Source organism: Pelophylax lessonae (genome assembly GCF_965119305.1).
Source record: "Pelophylax lessonae genome assembly, chromosome: 13".
Classification (NCBI taxonomy): Eukaryota; Metazoa; Chordata; class Amphibia; order Anura; family Ranidae; genus Pelophylax; species Pelophylax lessonae.
In genome coordinates this window covers 176,672,286-176,690,119 of record NC_138780.1, presented here as the reverse complement: position 1 = coordinate 176,690,119, position 17,834 = coordinate 176,672,286, and the positions used below count along the sequence as shown (strand labels likewise).

General features: G+C 45.6%; 1 protein-coding gene across 4 annotated transcripts in view; it reads right to left on the bottom strand.

The window, feature by feature from the left end:
* Window positions 1–17,834, bottom strand: part of CDC42BPB (CDC42 binding protein kinase beta) — a 264,686-nt gene that overhangs the window by 9,472 nt on the left and 237,380 nt on the right. For all 4 annotated transcript variants that reach the window (XM_082242642.1, XM_082242643.1, XM_082242644.1 and 1 more), the window contains 4 exons: window positions 14,531–15,127; window positions 8,193–8,290; window positions 8,019–8,103; window positions 2,584–2,704 (listed from right to left, as the gene is read on the bottom strand). In XM_082242642.1, coding sequence (XP_082098768.1) covers window positions 2,584–2,704; window positions 8,019–8,103; window positions 8,193–8,290; window positions 14,531–15,127 — 901 coding nt within the window. The remainder of the gene's footprint in view (window positions 1–2,583; window positions 2,705–8,018; window positions 8,104–8,192; window positions 8,291–14,530; window positions 15,128–17,834) is intronic.

The following is a 17,834-nucleotide window of genomic DNA, read 5'->3' as shown; positions in this document are numbered from 1 at the left end:
TGCAGTCACTACATCTGCTCTCCCCAGGAGCCTGCAGTCACTATATCTGCTCTCCCCAGGAGCCTGCAGTCACTACATCTGCTCTCCCCAGGAGCCTGCAGTCACTATATCTGCTCTCCCCAGGAGCCTGCAGTCACTATATCTGGTCTCCCCAGGAGCCTGCAGTCACTATATCTGGTATCCCCAGGAGCCTGCAGTCACTATATCTGCTCTCCCCAGGAGCCTGCAGTCACTACATCTGGTCTCCCACAGTACACAGAACATGGAAATGCAATTATTTCAGTAAATATAAACTGCCAAATACCTTTTCTCATCAGCAGTATATAGCAGTCTTGTGACTCCTATCAGTGCCAGTTAAGGCTTGTTGGAGGAGTTCTCATTCTCCTCTGACTGTCCTATAAGGCTGCAGGACTCCTGACCCTGGACAGTGCTGATTGGCCCTGTGCGGATCACATGCACCCTCCCAAAAAAAAAAACAACTCTCTAGCAATACACACCAAACTGAGCATGTGTAGAGTGACTCCAAAGGCTCTGTCTTATCAGGAGATGAATTGGGAACAGTGGAAGAAGGGGAGGATCAGAGAAGACAAGATCAAACAGCCTTTTTACACAATGCAGAGGATAAACTCCTTAGGTTCCACAATGAGTATAACAAGCATGATTTACTGCATATACACACTGATTTTACTGTTGTGGGTTTAGTAACACTTTAAGCTCCATGCAACAAGTAGTTACGGCGTTATTTTCCTTTATTGTGCCCCAAAAATCTGACTTTAGCGATTTTAAAGTTCTCTTTGCTGTGTACTAAGAAAATGAGACCAAAAACTTTTTTGCCGCACTCAAAACACTTGTGACCCTAAAAATGTAAATGAAAGAACTTGTGGAATGTAAACAAAAATCAAGTCCATCACAAAAAACAGTTCATGTCCATAAATTGATTACACCACAAATCCTTAATCCAGGCACTGGAATCCTAAAACAGCCTTTGCTTCCTTTGGTGCTGCTCCTCACAAGATTAGGGTAATCTACAAATGACTTGTAAACATGAAGAGCGCACACTAAGGCTTGGTTCACACTGGGGCGGCTTCAAGCTCGCCCGATTCTGAAGCTGACCCGTGCAGTGAGACTTCAGCAGGGCTTGCAAATGACTTCTCTAATAGAAGTCAATGCAAGTCACCCCCAAAGTAGTGCAGGAACCTTTTTCTAAGTCGGAGCAACTTCAGTTGCATTGCACTGAATGGGGCGCGACTTGTCAGGCGGCTAAGTCGCCTGACAAGTTGCCCCAGTGTCAACCGGGACTAAGTGTAGTAGAGTTACAAGCTTTAATGGTAATAATCAAAAATGCAAATTGGCCACTCACACAAAAAAAAAAAAAAGCATGTACTCAACACTCCCAGCAGCATGGACGCCTCTCTGTGTTCACACATGGAGTCCTGGATAGCAGTGCTGTCAGATGGAGAAATAGCTGCATCTGGAGGACAGACCAGAGCTCTGCACACAGGCACAGATTGTTGCAGGGGATCTCCTGGATGTCGCATGCAGACGAAGCAGTGGGCGTGGCTACGCATTTCAAAGGACCTTTTTTTTTTTTTTTTTTCCCCCAAGCATCTGTCTCAAGCTTGACAAAGAAGGAGATCCTTCGAAATGCATAGCTACATCCACTGCTCCGTCCACATGGGATAATTCTGGAGATCCCCTGCAACACACCATGCATCTGACACAGATAGTGCAGCTCGACCCCACCACCTAATTTGATTGAATGACAACAGCAGAAGCCAATGGCTTCGGCTGTTATCGATTTGTCCAGTGAAGAGGGAGAGACCAGAGGGACGCTGCTCTTGTGCACATCGCTGGATCCAGATCAGGCTCAGGTAAGTATTAGGAAGGGATGGGAGAACACATGCAGCACAGAAGGTTTTTTAAACTTAATGAATAGAATGCATTAAACTAAAAAACTCTAAGGCTTTAGAACCGCTTTAAGAGTGTAAAATGGGGTTCAGGTTTAAGAAAACATATAGAGGGGAACAAACAAAACAAAAAAAAAACCACCCCCCTGCCTCTAATAAAAGAAAAAAAAAAATTATATATATATATATATATATAGACACACACACACACAGTATCTCACATTATATTATACATTACAAGTCTCAAATAAAACCTTTGGTGCACTGAATGGTACACATAATGACATGTGGGTTCTGCCCAGTGCAGTAGTACTTTGAGCCCAGGCTGTGAGATGATGGGTCCATGACAGCCTATGTTCAGAGCACATAGGCTGAACAAAGCTAGATGTCATTAACTAGGCAGACTGGAGCATCTACTGGTGGAGAAGAGGTACTGCATGGGACAGCTCCGGATCAAAGGTTAAATAAAGTTAGCTGTTTTTTTTCTATCATCCATATTAAGGGGCTGTTATGTTTTATTCATTTTTTTTTTAAATAAAGTTAGCTGTTTTTTTTCTATCATCCATATTATGGGGCTGTTACGTTTTATTCATTTTTTTTTCCAAGCCCAACTTTAAAATTGTGTATATTATCCACAGACTAAAATGTCCCAAAAAAAATCTCAAAATATTTTTACCTGCGTTGCAGCAACCTCTCCTCTTCGGGCACTTTGAAGACAAATCTTCTCTTACTCCTGGTCCTAACCATCTGCTTCTTGCTGTTGTCGGAGGTCTCTGGCACAGTAAGTATAGCCCCTTCTGAAAGAAAAAGCTTAATAAATGGCCAGGAACGATATATACTTTTGCAAGCAATACCAATCACAGACCCCAGGGGCAGATTACAAAACTTGCCACATGGAAACTTAAAGCCACAAGAGACCCAATGCAAAATTCAGACTGAGACCTAGTCACGTTGTATTTATTTTAGTACATGTAATTATATACGCAGCGGTTTACATATTATACATTCAAATGCCCTCAAGGGGCTTAGAAACCACGGCCCCTTACATTCATACATACACACAATAGGGCAAATTTAGACAGGAGCCAATTAACCTACCAGCTTGTCTTAACTCACACAGGCACAGGGAGAACAGGCAGACTCCATGCAGGTATGTCATGATTGGGATACAAACCGATGACCCTAAGCCACAGTGCTGCCCCATGTTATGTGTGTGCTATTTAACTTGTGAGCTTCTAATTTTGGTGATTAAACTCCTCTCTATCCATCAAAGCTTACTAGATGCTTATAAAGCATTGCAGGATAGAAAAATGTTTTTTTTGACTTACTGTAAAATCCATTTTTCTGATGTTCATTGATGGACACAGATCCTGATCTTCTTAACCATTGGGTTATACTGCCCCCTACAGGAGTAGGACGCAAGGCAGAAAAAAAGTCTGGCTATGCCTATGGGCAGTCCCAGGGGGTATAATCCCTCTCTCTGTTATAGGTATTCAGTTTTTTTACAAGCAGTGTCAGAAGAATTACAACTCCACAGAGGGGTGGGTGCTGTGTCCGTCAATGAACATCAGAGAAATGGATTTTACGGTAAGTCAAAAATCCCATTTTATCTTTCGTTCATTGACGTACACAGCTTCTTAACTTCTTAACCATTGGGACGTCTCAAAGCACTGTTAAACATGAGGGGTGGGAACAGTGAAAAAAGAAATTCCCAAGGCTAACTATAGCGAACAAGGTAAACCAAAACAACTGGCGCTCACCTGGAAAATACAATACACTCTTAAAGAGGACCAGGTCCTCTAAACCAGTGGTCCTCAACCCTGGCCTACAGGGCCCACTAACAGGCCAGATTTTAGGTATTACCTTGGGGAGATGCAGACTAGAATACTGCAATCACTGAGCAGCAAATGATATCACCTGGGATGTATTTCAGTTATCTTGAAAATCTGGCCTGTTAGTGGGCCCTGTAGGCCAGGGTTGAGGACCACTGCTCTAAACAGTAGCCTGCAAAACCTTGCAGCCAAAGGAAGCATCCGCAGATGCCAACACATCCACTTTATAGACCTTTGTGAAAGTGTGCACCGACGACCAGGTGGCCGCCTTGCAAACCAGACGCCTGATGACGGAAGGCCCAGGAGGCACTAAGTGCCCTAGTAGAGTGTGCCTTGACAGGGAAAGGAGGAACCGGACCCCTGATGAAATAGGCCTGAATAACCGTCTGTCTGATCCATCTGGAAATGGTTGCAGAGGAAGCAGACAACCCTTTCTGAGGCCCATCCGTAAGCACAAATAGTGAGTCTGATTTCCTTAAAGACTCCGTAGCTGCCAGGTACACCCTAATTGCCTGGACCACATCCAAGGCATGTTCCTTCAGATGTTTTGGTCTGGAACACAGGGAAGGCAACACAATGTCTTCATTCAAATGAAAATCAGAGACAACCTAAGGAAGGAAGGACGGACAGAGGCGAAGAATCACAGGGTAATGCCACCAATTCCGACACCCTGCTCGCAGGGGTGAAAGCCCACAAAGGACAGTGTAAGGAGGGGAATCTCCTAAAGGTTCTCAAAAGGAGGCTTCTGGAGGACTGAGAGCACCAAATTGAGGACCCAAGGCGGCAACAGAGATCGCACTGGAGGGGTCAAGTGCCTAACTCCCTGAAAAAAAGTACACACCAAGGAATATGTGGCCAAGGGCCGTTGAAAGAAGACAGCTAAGGATGAAACCTGACTCTTGATAGTACTCAAGGCCAGTTTCTGCTCAACCTCCCGTTGAAGGAAGGTCAAGATCCGATCCACCAAAAAAAGGGTGCGGATGAACCCCAAAAGACTCACACCACGCAATGTACGTCTTCCACGTATGATGGAAGATCTTCCTAGAAGTAGATTTCCTAGCTTTTAAACAGCGTTGGAAACACTGACTCAGACAAATCTCTATCTATCAGCACCTGGCGTTCCACAGTCAAGCCAGCGACTGTAAAGGAGGATGGAAGATTGGTCTTTGGGATAGCACATCCTCCCTGAGAGGAAGATTCCAAGGAACATTGGCGACCAGCCACACCAGATCAGCGTACCAAGCCCGGCGAGGCCAGTCCGAGGCCACTAAGATGACTGAAATCCCTTCTGCATGGAAGTCTTGGCAGAAGCTTGAGAGAAGGGAAGGCATAAAGACGATACTGACCCCACGGGACAACCAGCGCATCCGTGGCGACCACCAGAGGATCCCGTGATCGAGCCAAAAACCTCTGCACCATTCTGTTGAGCTGGGACGCCAACAGATCTATCCCGGGGATGCCCCACCGGAGACACAACTGATGAAACACCTCAGGAGGAAGAGACCACTCCCCTTAGTCCAACGCCTGCCGACTGAGGTAATCGGCCTGCCAGTTTTTCACCCCGGGAATGTGTACAGGGGCGAGGGCTGGAACGAATTGTTCTGCCCACCTTGGATTGGCGGCTACCTCCAGTGCCACCAGGACACTTCTTGTGCCCTCCTGGTGATTGACATAATCCACAGCCTTGCCATTGTCCCATTGAATGCACACTGGACATCCCTGAAGACGATCTGTTCAATGTTCCAGGCACAGTCTAATCACTCAAGGTACCAAGACATTGATCGGTAGTCTGGACTCTTCCAGTATCCAGACCCCCTGAGCAGGCTGGCATCCATAGTGACCACTGTCCAATACACGGGGGGGAAAGATTTGCCCACCCAAAGTACGAAGCCACCATATCAGGGACTCTCATTCCCTGGCTCAGCCAGATCAGATTGTCCAGAGACTGCGGACATTTGTCCCATTTGGCCAGAATCTCCCTTGCAGGGACCTCATATGGAACTGTGCAAATGGAACCGCCTCGAAGGTAGACACCATCAGGCCCAGCACCCGCATGCCAGTCCAGAAGGATTACCATCTGCTGGACAGCAGGAGATGAATTATAGCCAGCAGCTTCTGGAGCTTGTCCAGAGGAAAGAGCACTCTGGCTAAGGCCGAGTCAAGAGTCAGACCCAGATAGTCCAGCTTTGTAGACGGAAGGAGAGCAGACTTCTGAAAATTCAGAATCCAGTCAAACACCCTCAAGCTTGTAAGGTGATTTCCAGGCTTTCCACCAGAGCAGTGGGAGACTCCGCTCACAGAAGTTCGTCGTCCAAGTAGCCCACTACCGCGATCCCCCATTGGTGTAACAATGCTAGCACCGCGGCCAACACTTTCGTGAAGACCCGAGGAGCAGAAGCGAGACCAAAGGGTAACGCCACAAACTGATAATGCTCCTCTCCCACGGCAAAGCAGAGGAAGTGCTGGAGACCGACATATTGGAATGTGAAGGTAAGCGGCCTTGATGTCAGTGAAGGCAAGAAAGATCCCCCTGATGCAGTGAAGCCACCACCGTGCGAGCAGACTCCATTCTGAACTTTCGCACCCGCACAGAGCAATTCAGCACCTTGAGGTCCAGAATTGGAAGCACCTTGCCTTTCTTCCTAGAGACTGTAAACAGATTTTAGTAAAAATCCCTGCCCTTAGCAGCCTGCGAAAGAAAGGTATTCTTCCCTCCTGTGAGACCTTTAATGAGGTCATCCAGGGTAGCACCAAACCGGCGATCTCCTTGAAAGGGAATATCAATCAAGGCCTTTTTAGAAGTCTGGTCCACACACCAGCATTTGAGCCAAAAGACATGCAGAAGGACCACTGCCAAAACAGAGAGCCGAGCCACTAGGGGAGCTACATCCAAAGAGACATCACAGATAATCTGCAGCCCCTGGACCAGCTGGTCCGCCAGATCAGCAAAGGCAGGGGGGAGCTACTCCCCCCTCCAGGTCACGGCGCAAAATCATAGCCCATTCGGTCAGAGTGTGCAACACCAGGGCAATGGTAAATATCGACCTCAGTGCCCAACCAGCCAGGATGTACAATATTGCGGGCCACAGCCTCTGCCTTCCTGTCAGTCGGATCCTTAAAGGCTGGGAACTCTTCAACCGGAATCATGGTTGCCTTGTTTAAACTGGAAACTGGAGATCCACCACCAGTGGAACAGTCCACTTCTAAAGAAGGGACTCCTCATAGGGGTATCGCCTAGCAAAATCGCTTAGGGAACCCACGGGGACGCTTCTGTCAAAATAAGAGGGGAAAGGGAACACCTTTTCCGCTCTTGATGGCTTGTGAATGCCAAAGGGAACCTGCGCCGCTGCGTCCTCCATCTTTAAAGTCTCAAGCACAGCTACAATCAGTGCGTCTACCAGTGCCTTTACGTACACGGTTGCAGAAGTGGAGAAATACTCCTCACTATCTGAGGATTCAGGGCACGTGGTCGCAAACCCAGCAGAGTGACCCACGTCCGCGGTGGCCATATCAGATTCAGAATCTGATGAGACAAATGAGGCAGGGGAAGGCGGGGGTGCTTTTGCCAGCCCGTCGCCCAAAAGCCACCTCCACCCGGGACACCAAGGACTCCAGGACCGCTGTCAGTGCATCGATGGATGGATGGGACTCAGAAGGCAGGTAGAGGCTATCTTTTGTGGATGTTGCATTAGCAATTGTTTAAACCACAATTTTAATTGTAGTTTAAAGTGCTTGTAAAAGTCAGAATGTTTTTTATTTGAATGCATTCTATGCATAAAGATAAAAAGCCTTCTGTGAGCAGCAGCCCCCCTTAGGCCCCCTAATACTTGAGCTCCCTCCGATCCAGCAATGTTGCATGAGAGACTCGGCTGCCTGAACTCTCCCTCCTCATTGGCTGAGACAGCAGCGAAGCGCCATTTGTTCCTACTGCTGTCAAAGTCAGTGAGCCAATGAGGAGAGAGAAAGAGAGAGGGCGGGGCTGGGCTGCAATGGACACAGGGAGCTGTGGTTTGGGTGCCCCCATAGCACGCTGCTTGCTGTGGGGACACTGAACAGGAGGGAGGGGCCAGGAGTGCCGAAGAGGGACCCGAGAAGAGGAGGATCTGGGCTGCTCTGGGCAAAACCATTACACGGAGCAGGTAAGTATAACATGTTTGTTATTGTTAACAAAAAAAAAAAAAAAAAAATGATTTTAGTATTACTATAAGTCATTCAAAGCAGACAATTTTATATAGGAGAGGATACGGTCTGGCCAAGTAAATAGTGGAACACAACAGACCTGAATATACACTCTTCAAATACAGGAGGCGGGCTGGCTCGGAATTCAGCAGATTCAATGAACCTTCCAAGTTTAATGGCTTGATCTGTCAAACACAAAAAAAAAAAAATCAGAAGAGAAAATACACAGGCGGGATGCTGGTAAGACTTAAGCAATAATATACACTGAACTCACCCTCCTTAGCCCGACGGTCTGTATCCAATCCATGGTGTGGACATCAAACACATCGATTCCATATTCACTGTACACAGTGACATAGGAGGAGCTGCAGCCTATAGCAAACAGACATAACATTGGCATTGACTTATTATTATACATAGGATTAAACAGGTAGAACTGGAATACTTCATGTAATCTAAGGTGGTCATTGTTGCACCCTATTAGAGTGTCCTGCAATCTCATCCCTATCTGAACTTCCACTTCGCACTCTCTTCAATTCGCCTCGGTTGCAAGCCTGGAGAGAATGGATGTTGGGCGCTTCTAACCAAACAAGAGGAGGGGGAATCCACCGCAGTAAAGGGGGCGCAGGGGATGTCTCCAAGTTCTTGGTGTGAACTGTCCAGGATGGCCGGGTACAAGGCAGCACTGGCAGGAAAAACTGAGAATTCCGCTGGCAGAAGTGAGAAGAGAAACAGGCGCCACTGTAATAAGCCAAAGGTTTTATTGCACAAATATACATAGTAACTTACACAGAAGTTAGCACCAGTCCATGTAGCAGCAACCCCAGCCGCACGATCTGGCCGTCCACCGGCCCGGAAGTGACGTCACAGGAAGCTGGTCCGAGGAGCTGGTTTTACTGGAAGCCGCAATGAGACGCAGGCTACCGGAAATGACGCAACGTGTTTCGGAGCATGCGCACTCGGCTCCTTCCTCAAGCGCTTGAGGAAGGAGCCGAGTGTGCATGCTCCGAAGCGCGTGCTAACTTCTGTGTAAGTTACTATGTAAATTTGTGCAATAAAACCTTTGGCTTATTACAATGGCGCCTGTTTCTCTTCTCACTTCGGTTGCAAGCCTGGTCATTCCTCGCCCCACTGCAAATGTGAAGAAAGGGTCGGGATACCAGTGCCCTTATATGGACACATTCACATATTTAGACAATGTCATTGGATAAAAATAGGCCAATGATGTTGACAAAATAAGGTCATGTGTCCATATAAGGGCACCGATGTCACCAGCATCCTTCTCCTTAGTTTACTTGTGGTACAGGTAATGGAATGATTACAGGTGGAAGTTAGGAAAATTGTTCAATTTCCCCATCAAAGCAGTCAATGTTGATGGGGGGCCCGATGTGTTCCATCACACACTGACATCGTCCTGGGGCAGAGTGTGACGAAACGCGACGTTTGAAGCGTTGTGCTGATGTCACCGTGCTACGCTAATCCTGGAAGGATGGGCTGCTACACAGAGCCGGCTGGCTTATTACTTTCATGCTAATTTTTAAGTGCTGTGTTGTAAGCGCAATCTTTTTTATCTTAATAAATGCTTAAGAGTCGGTTCACACTGGGGCGACACGACTCTGTACTACTTCGGGGGCGACTTGTGCATTACCATGCACCATGACTTCGGAGCGACTTGCAGGGACTTCACATAATGGAAGTCTATGCAAGTCGCTCAGAGGTCGCCCGAAGTAGTACAGGACCCTTTTTCTAAATCGGAGCGACTTGTGTCGCTCCTATTAGAACGGGTCCTGTAGCGGTCAATGGACCGCGACTTGTCAGGCTGACAAGTCGCATGACAAGTCGCGCTAGTGTGAACCGACTCTAAAGGATTTTATACTATGGCGAGCTTTATTTTTTTTTTTTTTTGGGGATCTTGCATGACTGAGTCCGTTTAAGTGGTGAGATTCCCTACTTCATCTCAAGTCCCCTTGGATGGATAAGAGGCCCTGGCTGGGTTTGAGCCACATAAGAGATTGACCTATCGTAATAAGAGGTCAACATAAGTTGGTAAGTAAGCAATTTATAAGGTGGAGGCATTCACTAAGGATCATTCATGTACCCTTTCTGGTGGTGACGGGTGGCGTATTCACTTTTGCTTCAACACATTTGAATTTTCTTTTCTGTTAATTTTTTTTACGGAATTATCCTTCCTGGCGGTCTGATAATGTCAGAATTTCTGTGCTAAAAGCGGTACATTGTTTTGCATGGAAATCTGTTTTAAAACTCACCTTCCCCTGCGATCCCCCACCGTCCTCCCACTCTGTGCTCGGCCGATGCCGGCACTTGTCTTCCGGTTCCCTTCCCTGCGAGCGTTGCGACGCAGGGTTGGAGCCGACGGCAATTTCAAAAACGTAAATACACCAAATGAGATGATACAAAGCTGTGATCCTAATGGATTACACTGTATCATCCCATTTCACCACAGGATTTCACCTGGTGACTTTTCCAGTACCCTGCTTGTGCTTTTCCAGTGCTTTGTGCCTGGAAAATAGAGGACCATGGCGTCCAAAAAGCGTTTTTTGCGCAAAAGTGCTTTTAGATGAACTGGAAGGGGGTGGGGGAAGCCATCCCCACCAGGAGAAGTCAGTGGTTGTTAGCAGCTATAGCAGCCGCCAGTGATAATCGCAAGTAAAATCTGACAGGCTGGTTGTACCCAAGTTTAGTAAATCAATCAACTTGGTACATTTAGCCTGCCCATACATGGGTTCGAATCTCGGCCAGTTCCAGCTGAACCAGTGGAGATTCAAACAGTCTATGGCTGGCCTAACACCACCTACTTCAATGATAACCTCTACAGACAGAAACAAGGCTGTAGTATGGGATGACCCATACCTTCCATTGTAGCTATCTAGTACATGGAGGAGATGAAGAAGAGAGGCTCTTTCAGAGGAATAACACAGAATCATTGGTTCAAATATGTGGTCGATACATGATTCAAGATATCATCAGAAAAACAGGTTCAAGTGAACACAAACTCAATGGACAAATACGAGAAGCAAACAACAAATCACTCTTTCTAGATTGCATGTTACATGTCAAGGGGGGTGATTGGACATTGGGGTCTACAGAAAACCTACCCACACAGACCAGTATAAAGATTTTTGACTCCCACCAGCCACTGGAACAAAAACTGGGGGTTACTGGAACACATCTCAGGAGGGCTTTAAAAGTCTGTGGCTACCCAGAATGGGCTTCTGTAAAATCATCAACAAGGTCAAGAAAAAACATGAGAGGGGACAAGCAGAACACTAAGGGTAATATAGGCATCCCCTATATAGCTGGGGTGTCAGAATAACTCAGAAGGATCTTTAACCACTTGACCTCCATAAGATTCACCCCATTGACACTCATTAGAACGGAAAAAGCAGCAAATAGATGCAACAAAAAATTAAAGAACAATTTCAGAAGAATAAGTCTAACTACTACTAGGTACAACCACAACCTGGATAAATGAGAACCTTCACAGACAGATGCGTTGATTTACGAAGGGCAAAAAGACAACACTTTGCTAGGGAATTTCCCTATAGATTGGTGAAAAATCACTTTGCAAAGAATACCTAATCAAATGCAAAGGGAAAAATGAAGCTGAAGTCAGCTTAGTAAATGACGTGAAGCTCTGCTAGGGGAACATTCACTTGGAAAGTAAAAACTCCCTTGTAAAGTAAACAGCCTTTCTGCCTTTAGTAAATCAGCCTCAAATTCTGCATAAGATTTTCACAATGGGATCTGAGCCTTGCAGCAACTGAACTAAGCATCTGTACTTTACCTGTATTGGAAAGATTTGCAATGTTGCAGGACTTTGGCGTTTTAAATCCTTACATTTCTAAACAATATCAGCAACATACAGCTGTTCTAGATTTTAACAAACTATATATTTAAAAGAATATGGATGCTTTATTGTCTGTAAGGTGTTGGTCACTTGTTTGGTACGGCTTCCTCTGTACTTGTACTCACTATACACTCGCCAATCCAACAATGTGCTCTGAACACACTGGACCTCGGTTTCCTAAGCAGCCCATAGTGGATTTGATTTTCTTTCCTTGGGGGAAGGAAAGAAAATTGCTTGATTACTCCATCAACACAGTCAGTGTTGATGGGGGGGGGGAATACCTCTCACAGTGCTATTGCTGGTTAGGGGAAGCACCAAGCCTTTACTGCCGCCAGAACACGATTACTGCTAGTAGCTATAGCCACCAGCAGAAATTGCATGCGCAAAAAAAAATTGGCAAGCAGGTCGTACCTAAGCTTATCGATGGATCAACTTGGGTACAACCAGCCTGCCCATACATGCATCTCGACTGGTCCCCACTGAACCCTCTGCTACAGTATCAAATCATTGTTCCATCTAAACCAGGGATATGCAAACTGTGGCCCTCCAGCTGTTGAAAAACTACAAGTCCCATCATGCCTCTTCCTATGGGTGTCAGAATCTTGCTATGCCTCATGGGACTTGTAGTTCTGCAACATCTGGAGGGCCACAGTTTGCATATCCCTGATCTAAACTGACATTTCAGTTATCAGTGTACTGTGCTATTTCTCCCAATAATCCAGAGTTAAGATTTGCCCACTACAATTCTATCTAATCTGTGTTCCAAGAGAGTGTCACCTACCCTTCTGTGGATAGGTTAGTCGCTCTCCAACCGACAAAGAATTAGTAAAGTTAAAGCACTAACTGCAGAGCTTGAAGCTCTGCATAGACTTAGAAAGAAAAAAAAAAAAGAACTTCCGGCAAATGTTAGATCCTGTCTGGGAGCTTTCACCTTCCTGTTTTCCTCACAGGACGACAAGAAATGAGTGGGTGGTTGTCAGGGGGACAAACACTTTATTTTTTTTTTTTATTTTACTAAAAACCACGTTTTGTTGCAGGCTGTTCCCACTAGAGCGGTGTTTTTCAACGCCTGTCTTCAGGACCCACTAACAGGCCAGGCTTGCAAGATAACTGAAATCCATCACGTGTGATGATATTTGCTGCTCAGTGATTGCGATATTCTAGTCTGCATCACCCCAAAGTAATACTTAAAATCTGAAAAACAACAAAAGAAGGGCGAACCGACCTTGTGCATTACCACTAAAAGGTTTATTAAAATCCGAAGACTACATACATTGTACTCTCAAGCAAATGGTGATCGCGCACATAAAACACAAGAGAACTGGTCATCTCCAAATGGCCAGGGAACCCGTGTTGGATGACTTGCTGGTGTCTGCAGATGTCTAGCTGGGCTAAGACGTTTCGAGGGAGAACCCTCTTCCTCAGAGCAAAAGCGTGCTACTTTGGCTCTGAGGAAGAGGGTTCTCCCTCGAAACGCATTAGCCCAGCTAGACATTTGCAGACACCAGCACGTCATCCAACACAGGGGTTCAAGGAGTAGCACGATTTGGCTCTGAGGAAGAGGGTTCTCCCTCGAAACACGTTAGCCCAGCTAGACATTTGCAGACACCAGCACGTCATCCAACACAGGGGTTCCCTGGCCATTTGGAGACGACCGGTTCCATTGTGTTTTATGTGCGCAATCACCATTTGCTTGTAAGTACAATGTATGTTGTCTTCTGATTTTTTAGTGGTATTGCATAACGTCGGTGCGCCCTTCTTTTGTTGTTGTCTTCAGTATATTTTGGATATCCTTGGCCCTGAGGGGGCGGCAAGACCTAAGTGGTGCCCACAAAGACCATATAAGAACACTTATCCTTCGTCGCACACCACCTGAACACAGGAGAATTTTTGTTTGAATATCTAAAATCTGGCCTGTTAGTGGGTCCTGAGGACAGGAGTGGAGAACCACTGCACTAGACAGATTTTCAATTACTTCCTGTACCAACAGAGTAAATGGAAATCTTTAAAACAAGGATGTAGGGTGCTCAACCTGTGGCCCTTCAGCTGTTGCAGAACTGTAAGTGTCATCATGCCTCTGGGAGTCATGCTTGTAACTGTAAGCGGCTTGCAATGGCTTATGGGACTTGTAGTTCCGCAACAGCTGGAGGGCCACAGGTTGAGCACTTATTGTTGTAGGTAGAAGGTTTGGGGTGCTGGATCTCTTAAAGCAGTAGGTGTTATTTGTCAGGTCTTAGGCATGTAAAGGCAGCTTCTCCCATCTGGTGCAGCCATCATACTAAATACCTCTCAGTTTTATCAGTCCAGACACACTTTGTTCAACAGCACCAAACCCTGATGAAGGGGGACCCTTTAAGCCCCCAAATCAAACTGGCTTTTAATGATAGAAGTCTAAAATGAACAATCTGAACTATATATGTTCTGCTTTTGGCACTTTCCCTCAAGTCTATGTAAAGAAAATGTGACAGAGGTACCATCTCTTCCCCAGTTTGTCTAAAACAAAAGTTTTGGTCAGAGTTGGGCTTTAAGTGCCACCCCCCCATGCCATGGAACATTGGTAGGCCTAAAGATTGTCAGGTGCAGAGACCTCAAGATCAGCGCTGCTGGGAGAATACAGGCACAGAGGGGGAGTCAAATCTCTACCTACGGCTGAACAGAGACTAAAGAGTAGCAGAAAGGAAGTTGCTCAAGTGCAGAAACTGCAGTTGATCTACTGCAAAGGTAAGACGTTGATATGTACGTACTGCAACCAACAGGAGTGGCTGGCCACATCAGTTCCTGCAAGCGTGACCTTCGACCTTGTGAGTCCACGTACACTCCCGTCTGACTGAAGCAAAGCAGATACTCGTCCTTTCCGAGCTCCACAGCGCATAGAGCATCCATAGGTTGCTGGGAAAGGAATGCCAAGGAGGGGTCATTGGGGTTGACCAGGTTTATCGGCTGTCCGTCTCCATGGATGTTCAGCAGGCAGAACCCAGACTGGTAGCCAACGCAAAGCTTGTCCTTAAAAACGGCCATCCACTGAACGTTACCAGGGGCCAGGATCTCATTGAACTTTTTATGGAATGGTTTAGTTCTCTGGATTTCATAGCAAAGGATCTGCCGCTTGACAGCGACAAATAAACAAGAGGAAGGTGATTTCTTTAATGTCCCAGTAATGATGAGCTGGCAGCCCTTGGACTCCGGTAATTTGATGTCGAAGCTGCCCTCTGAGCCATCCAGAGAAGTCCAGGGGAACAAGTGGACGTGCCGATTTCGACCGCATACCAGGACAACAATCTTTTCTTTGGGTGCCAGTTCTATCTGGTATACTTTCTTACAGTCCGCCGCACGAACAATCACTGGAAAAAAAGAAAACACAGTGTTATACCAATTAAAAAAAAATTATTTAATTAAAAAGGGATTAAAAAAAAGGGTGTTCTGTTTTTTTTTTTTCTAGGGCTGGCATTGTTAATTAATCCATTTTAAAATTTTGTTTCCTGGTCATTTTGTTGATCAAATAGCTTCCTTAATTTCTGAGTTGTTGATGTGCTCACTAACACATATATGGCGTTCTAACTTTACTTGCTGCATTCTTCCTCCAGGTCAGTGCCTCAGAAAATACTAAAGTCAGAGAAAGCCAGACAAGTAGCATTTTCAGGGGGCAATCAACAATAGCAGCATATTTCTTGACATACATACAGGCTTCCTTTAAACTGAACCCTTGCTTTGTCAATGTAGGGAAAGGTAACAAGTGCACTTTAACCACTTTAAGACCAGGCCTATTTTTGACACTTGGTGTTTACAAGCTAAAATCAGTTATTTTTGCTAGAAAACTACTTAGAACCCCCAAACATTACATTTCTTTTTAGCAGAGATCCTAGAGAATAAAATGGAGATCGTTGCAATATTTTTTATCACACCGTATTTGCGCAGCGGTCTTCCAACCACAATTTTTTGGGGAAAAAAATCATCTTTTTTAATTAAAAAATAAGAAAACAGTAAAGTTAGCCCAATTTTTTTCTATAGTGTGAAAGATAATGTTACGCTGAGTAATTAGATACCCAACATGTCATGCTTCAAAATTGCGCACGCTCGCGGAATGGCGACAAACTTTGGTACTTAAAAATCCCATAGGCGACACTTTAAAAAATTTCTACAGGTTACCAGTTTACACAGAATGTTTCAAATTATTGCTCTCGCTCTAACGATCGCGGCGATACCTCACATGTGTGGTTTGAACACCGTTTACATATGTGGGCGGGACTTCCGTATGCGTTCGCTTCTGCGCGCGAGCCAACGGGGGCAGGGTGCTTTAATTTTTTTTTCTATTTTATTCACCGTATTATTTTTAATATTCATACACCATTTTTGAAAAAAAAAATGTGATCATCTTTATTCCTATTACAAGGAATGTAAACATCCCTTGTAATAGAAATAGCCATGACAGGACCTCTTTATTGTGAGATCTGGGGTCAAAAAGACCTCACACCTCACAACTACACTAAAAAAGGAAAAAAAAAAAAAGTGTTGAAAAAAAAATCAGCCCTTTAAACCGGTTGCTAAGCAACGATGTTTGACGTCGCTCTGGTCTTCTCAGAGGATTCGGGACCACATCCTTTTCCCCGCTGCCGGCGAGTCTGGTAAGCGGGGAAAACGGCCGGGACGCGGCGGAAGGGGCACCTCTTCCGCCACACTGTAAGGGTGATCCCACGGCGAATGCGCCACTGGGACCACCCTTATCTGAAAGCTGATCGTCTGCCGTTTTTAAAAATACCAGGGTTATGACAGTTATCTGCTGCCATAACCCTGGTATTTAGCGTCAAAGGACCAACGTAAAAAGGCGGTGGGCGGTCGGTAAGTGGTTAAAGCCGCCCTCATAGAATCTTTTTCTCCATTACCATATTACTGATTTGACGCCAGGAATGAGGAGGAAAAAGAAAAACATGTGTTAGTCCCGAGTCAATCTAAGTTAGAGCTTCCACAGGGCTGAAGCATCTCTCCCCATAATGTCATTATGTTGGTTCTTGCAGGACCAGTAACAAGCACTAGCGCTGTCACATGGGAGAAAAAGGAGCGAGTCATGTGATTCATTTCAGCAAGTATGTACTTCCTAAACAGATCAGTGGAGGGGCACAGGGAAGGTGAGTATGCTGAACAGTGGTCAAACATTAAAGTGTCACTAAACCCACATCATATAAAAAAAAAAAACTATCAAAGAAAGCTGTATTACATTCTGTTCATACTCACTCAGTCACTATGAGATTCGTTTTATGTATTCTGCTGCTCTCTATCTCCCCCTTCTGTCCATGTCCCCAATTCAGCTAGGGATTTTGCACAGCAGTGTTGGCAGCTCTGCACATGCTCAGTTTTCAGTGAGTTTCCATGCTGAGCATTTTTCCCTATCACATCTGAGCAGCTTATGTGACTATAGAGTCACACATGTGGGTGTATACACAGTGGTAAATGACAGCACACTCCCTCCCTCCTCCTCCATGCCCACTAACCAGCTAAACACAATAAGGGCGGGATTATAAATGGATTTTTGTAAAATCTTACCGTAAAATCCTTTTCTCTTAGCTCATTGACAGACGTAGTCCTCGGTGATGCAGCACCTTCGGGTTATGCTGCCTCCACAGGAGTAGGACTAGACAGGAAATAAAATGCTCTGGCCACACCCCAGGGGCAGTCCCCGAGGGTATATCCCCTCTCTCTCTGCCACAGCAAATCAGTTATGTCACAAAAGCAGTCTTTAGAGAATTTAACCCAACCCAAAAAACAGAGGGGCGGGTACTACGTCTGTCAATGAGCTAAGAGAAAAGGATTTTACGGTAAGATTTTACAAAAATCCATTTTTCTCTATCGCTCATTGACAGACGTAGTCCTCGGTGATACAGCACCTTCGGGAAGTCCCAGAGCAGTATCACAAATGAGGGGTGGGAAAATGGAAACCAAATCCAAATCTAGAAGGCCCAACCTGTGCCAACTAGAAGTTTACAATGCTCATCCTTAATGATGAGACTCAACAAAAAAATTTTCAAACAGAAAAAAAAACCCTCGAGGTAGACC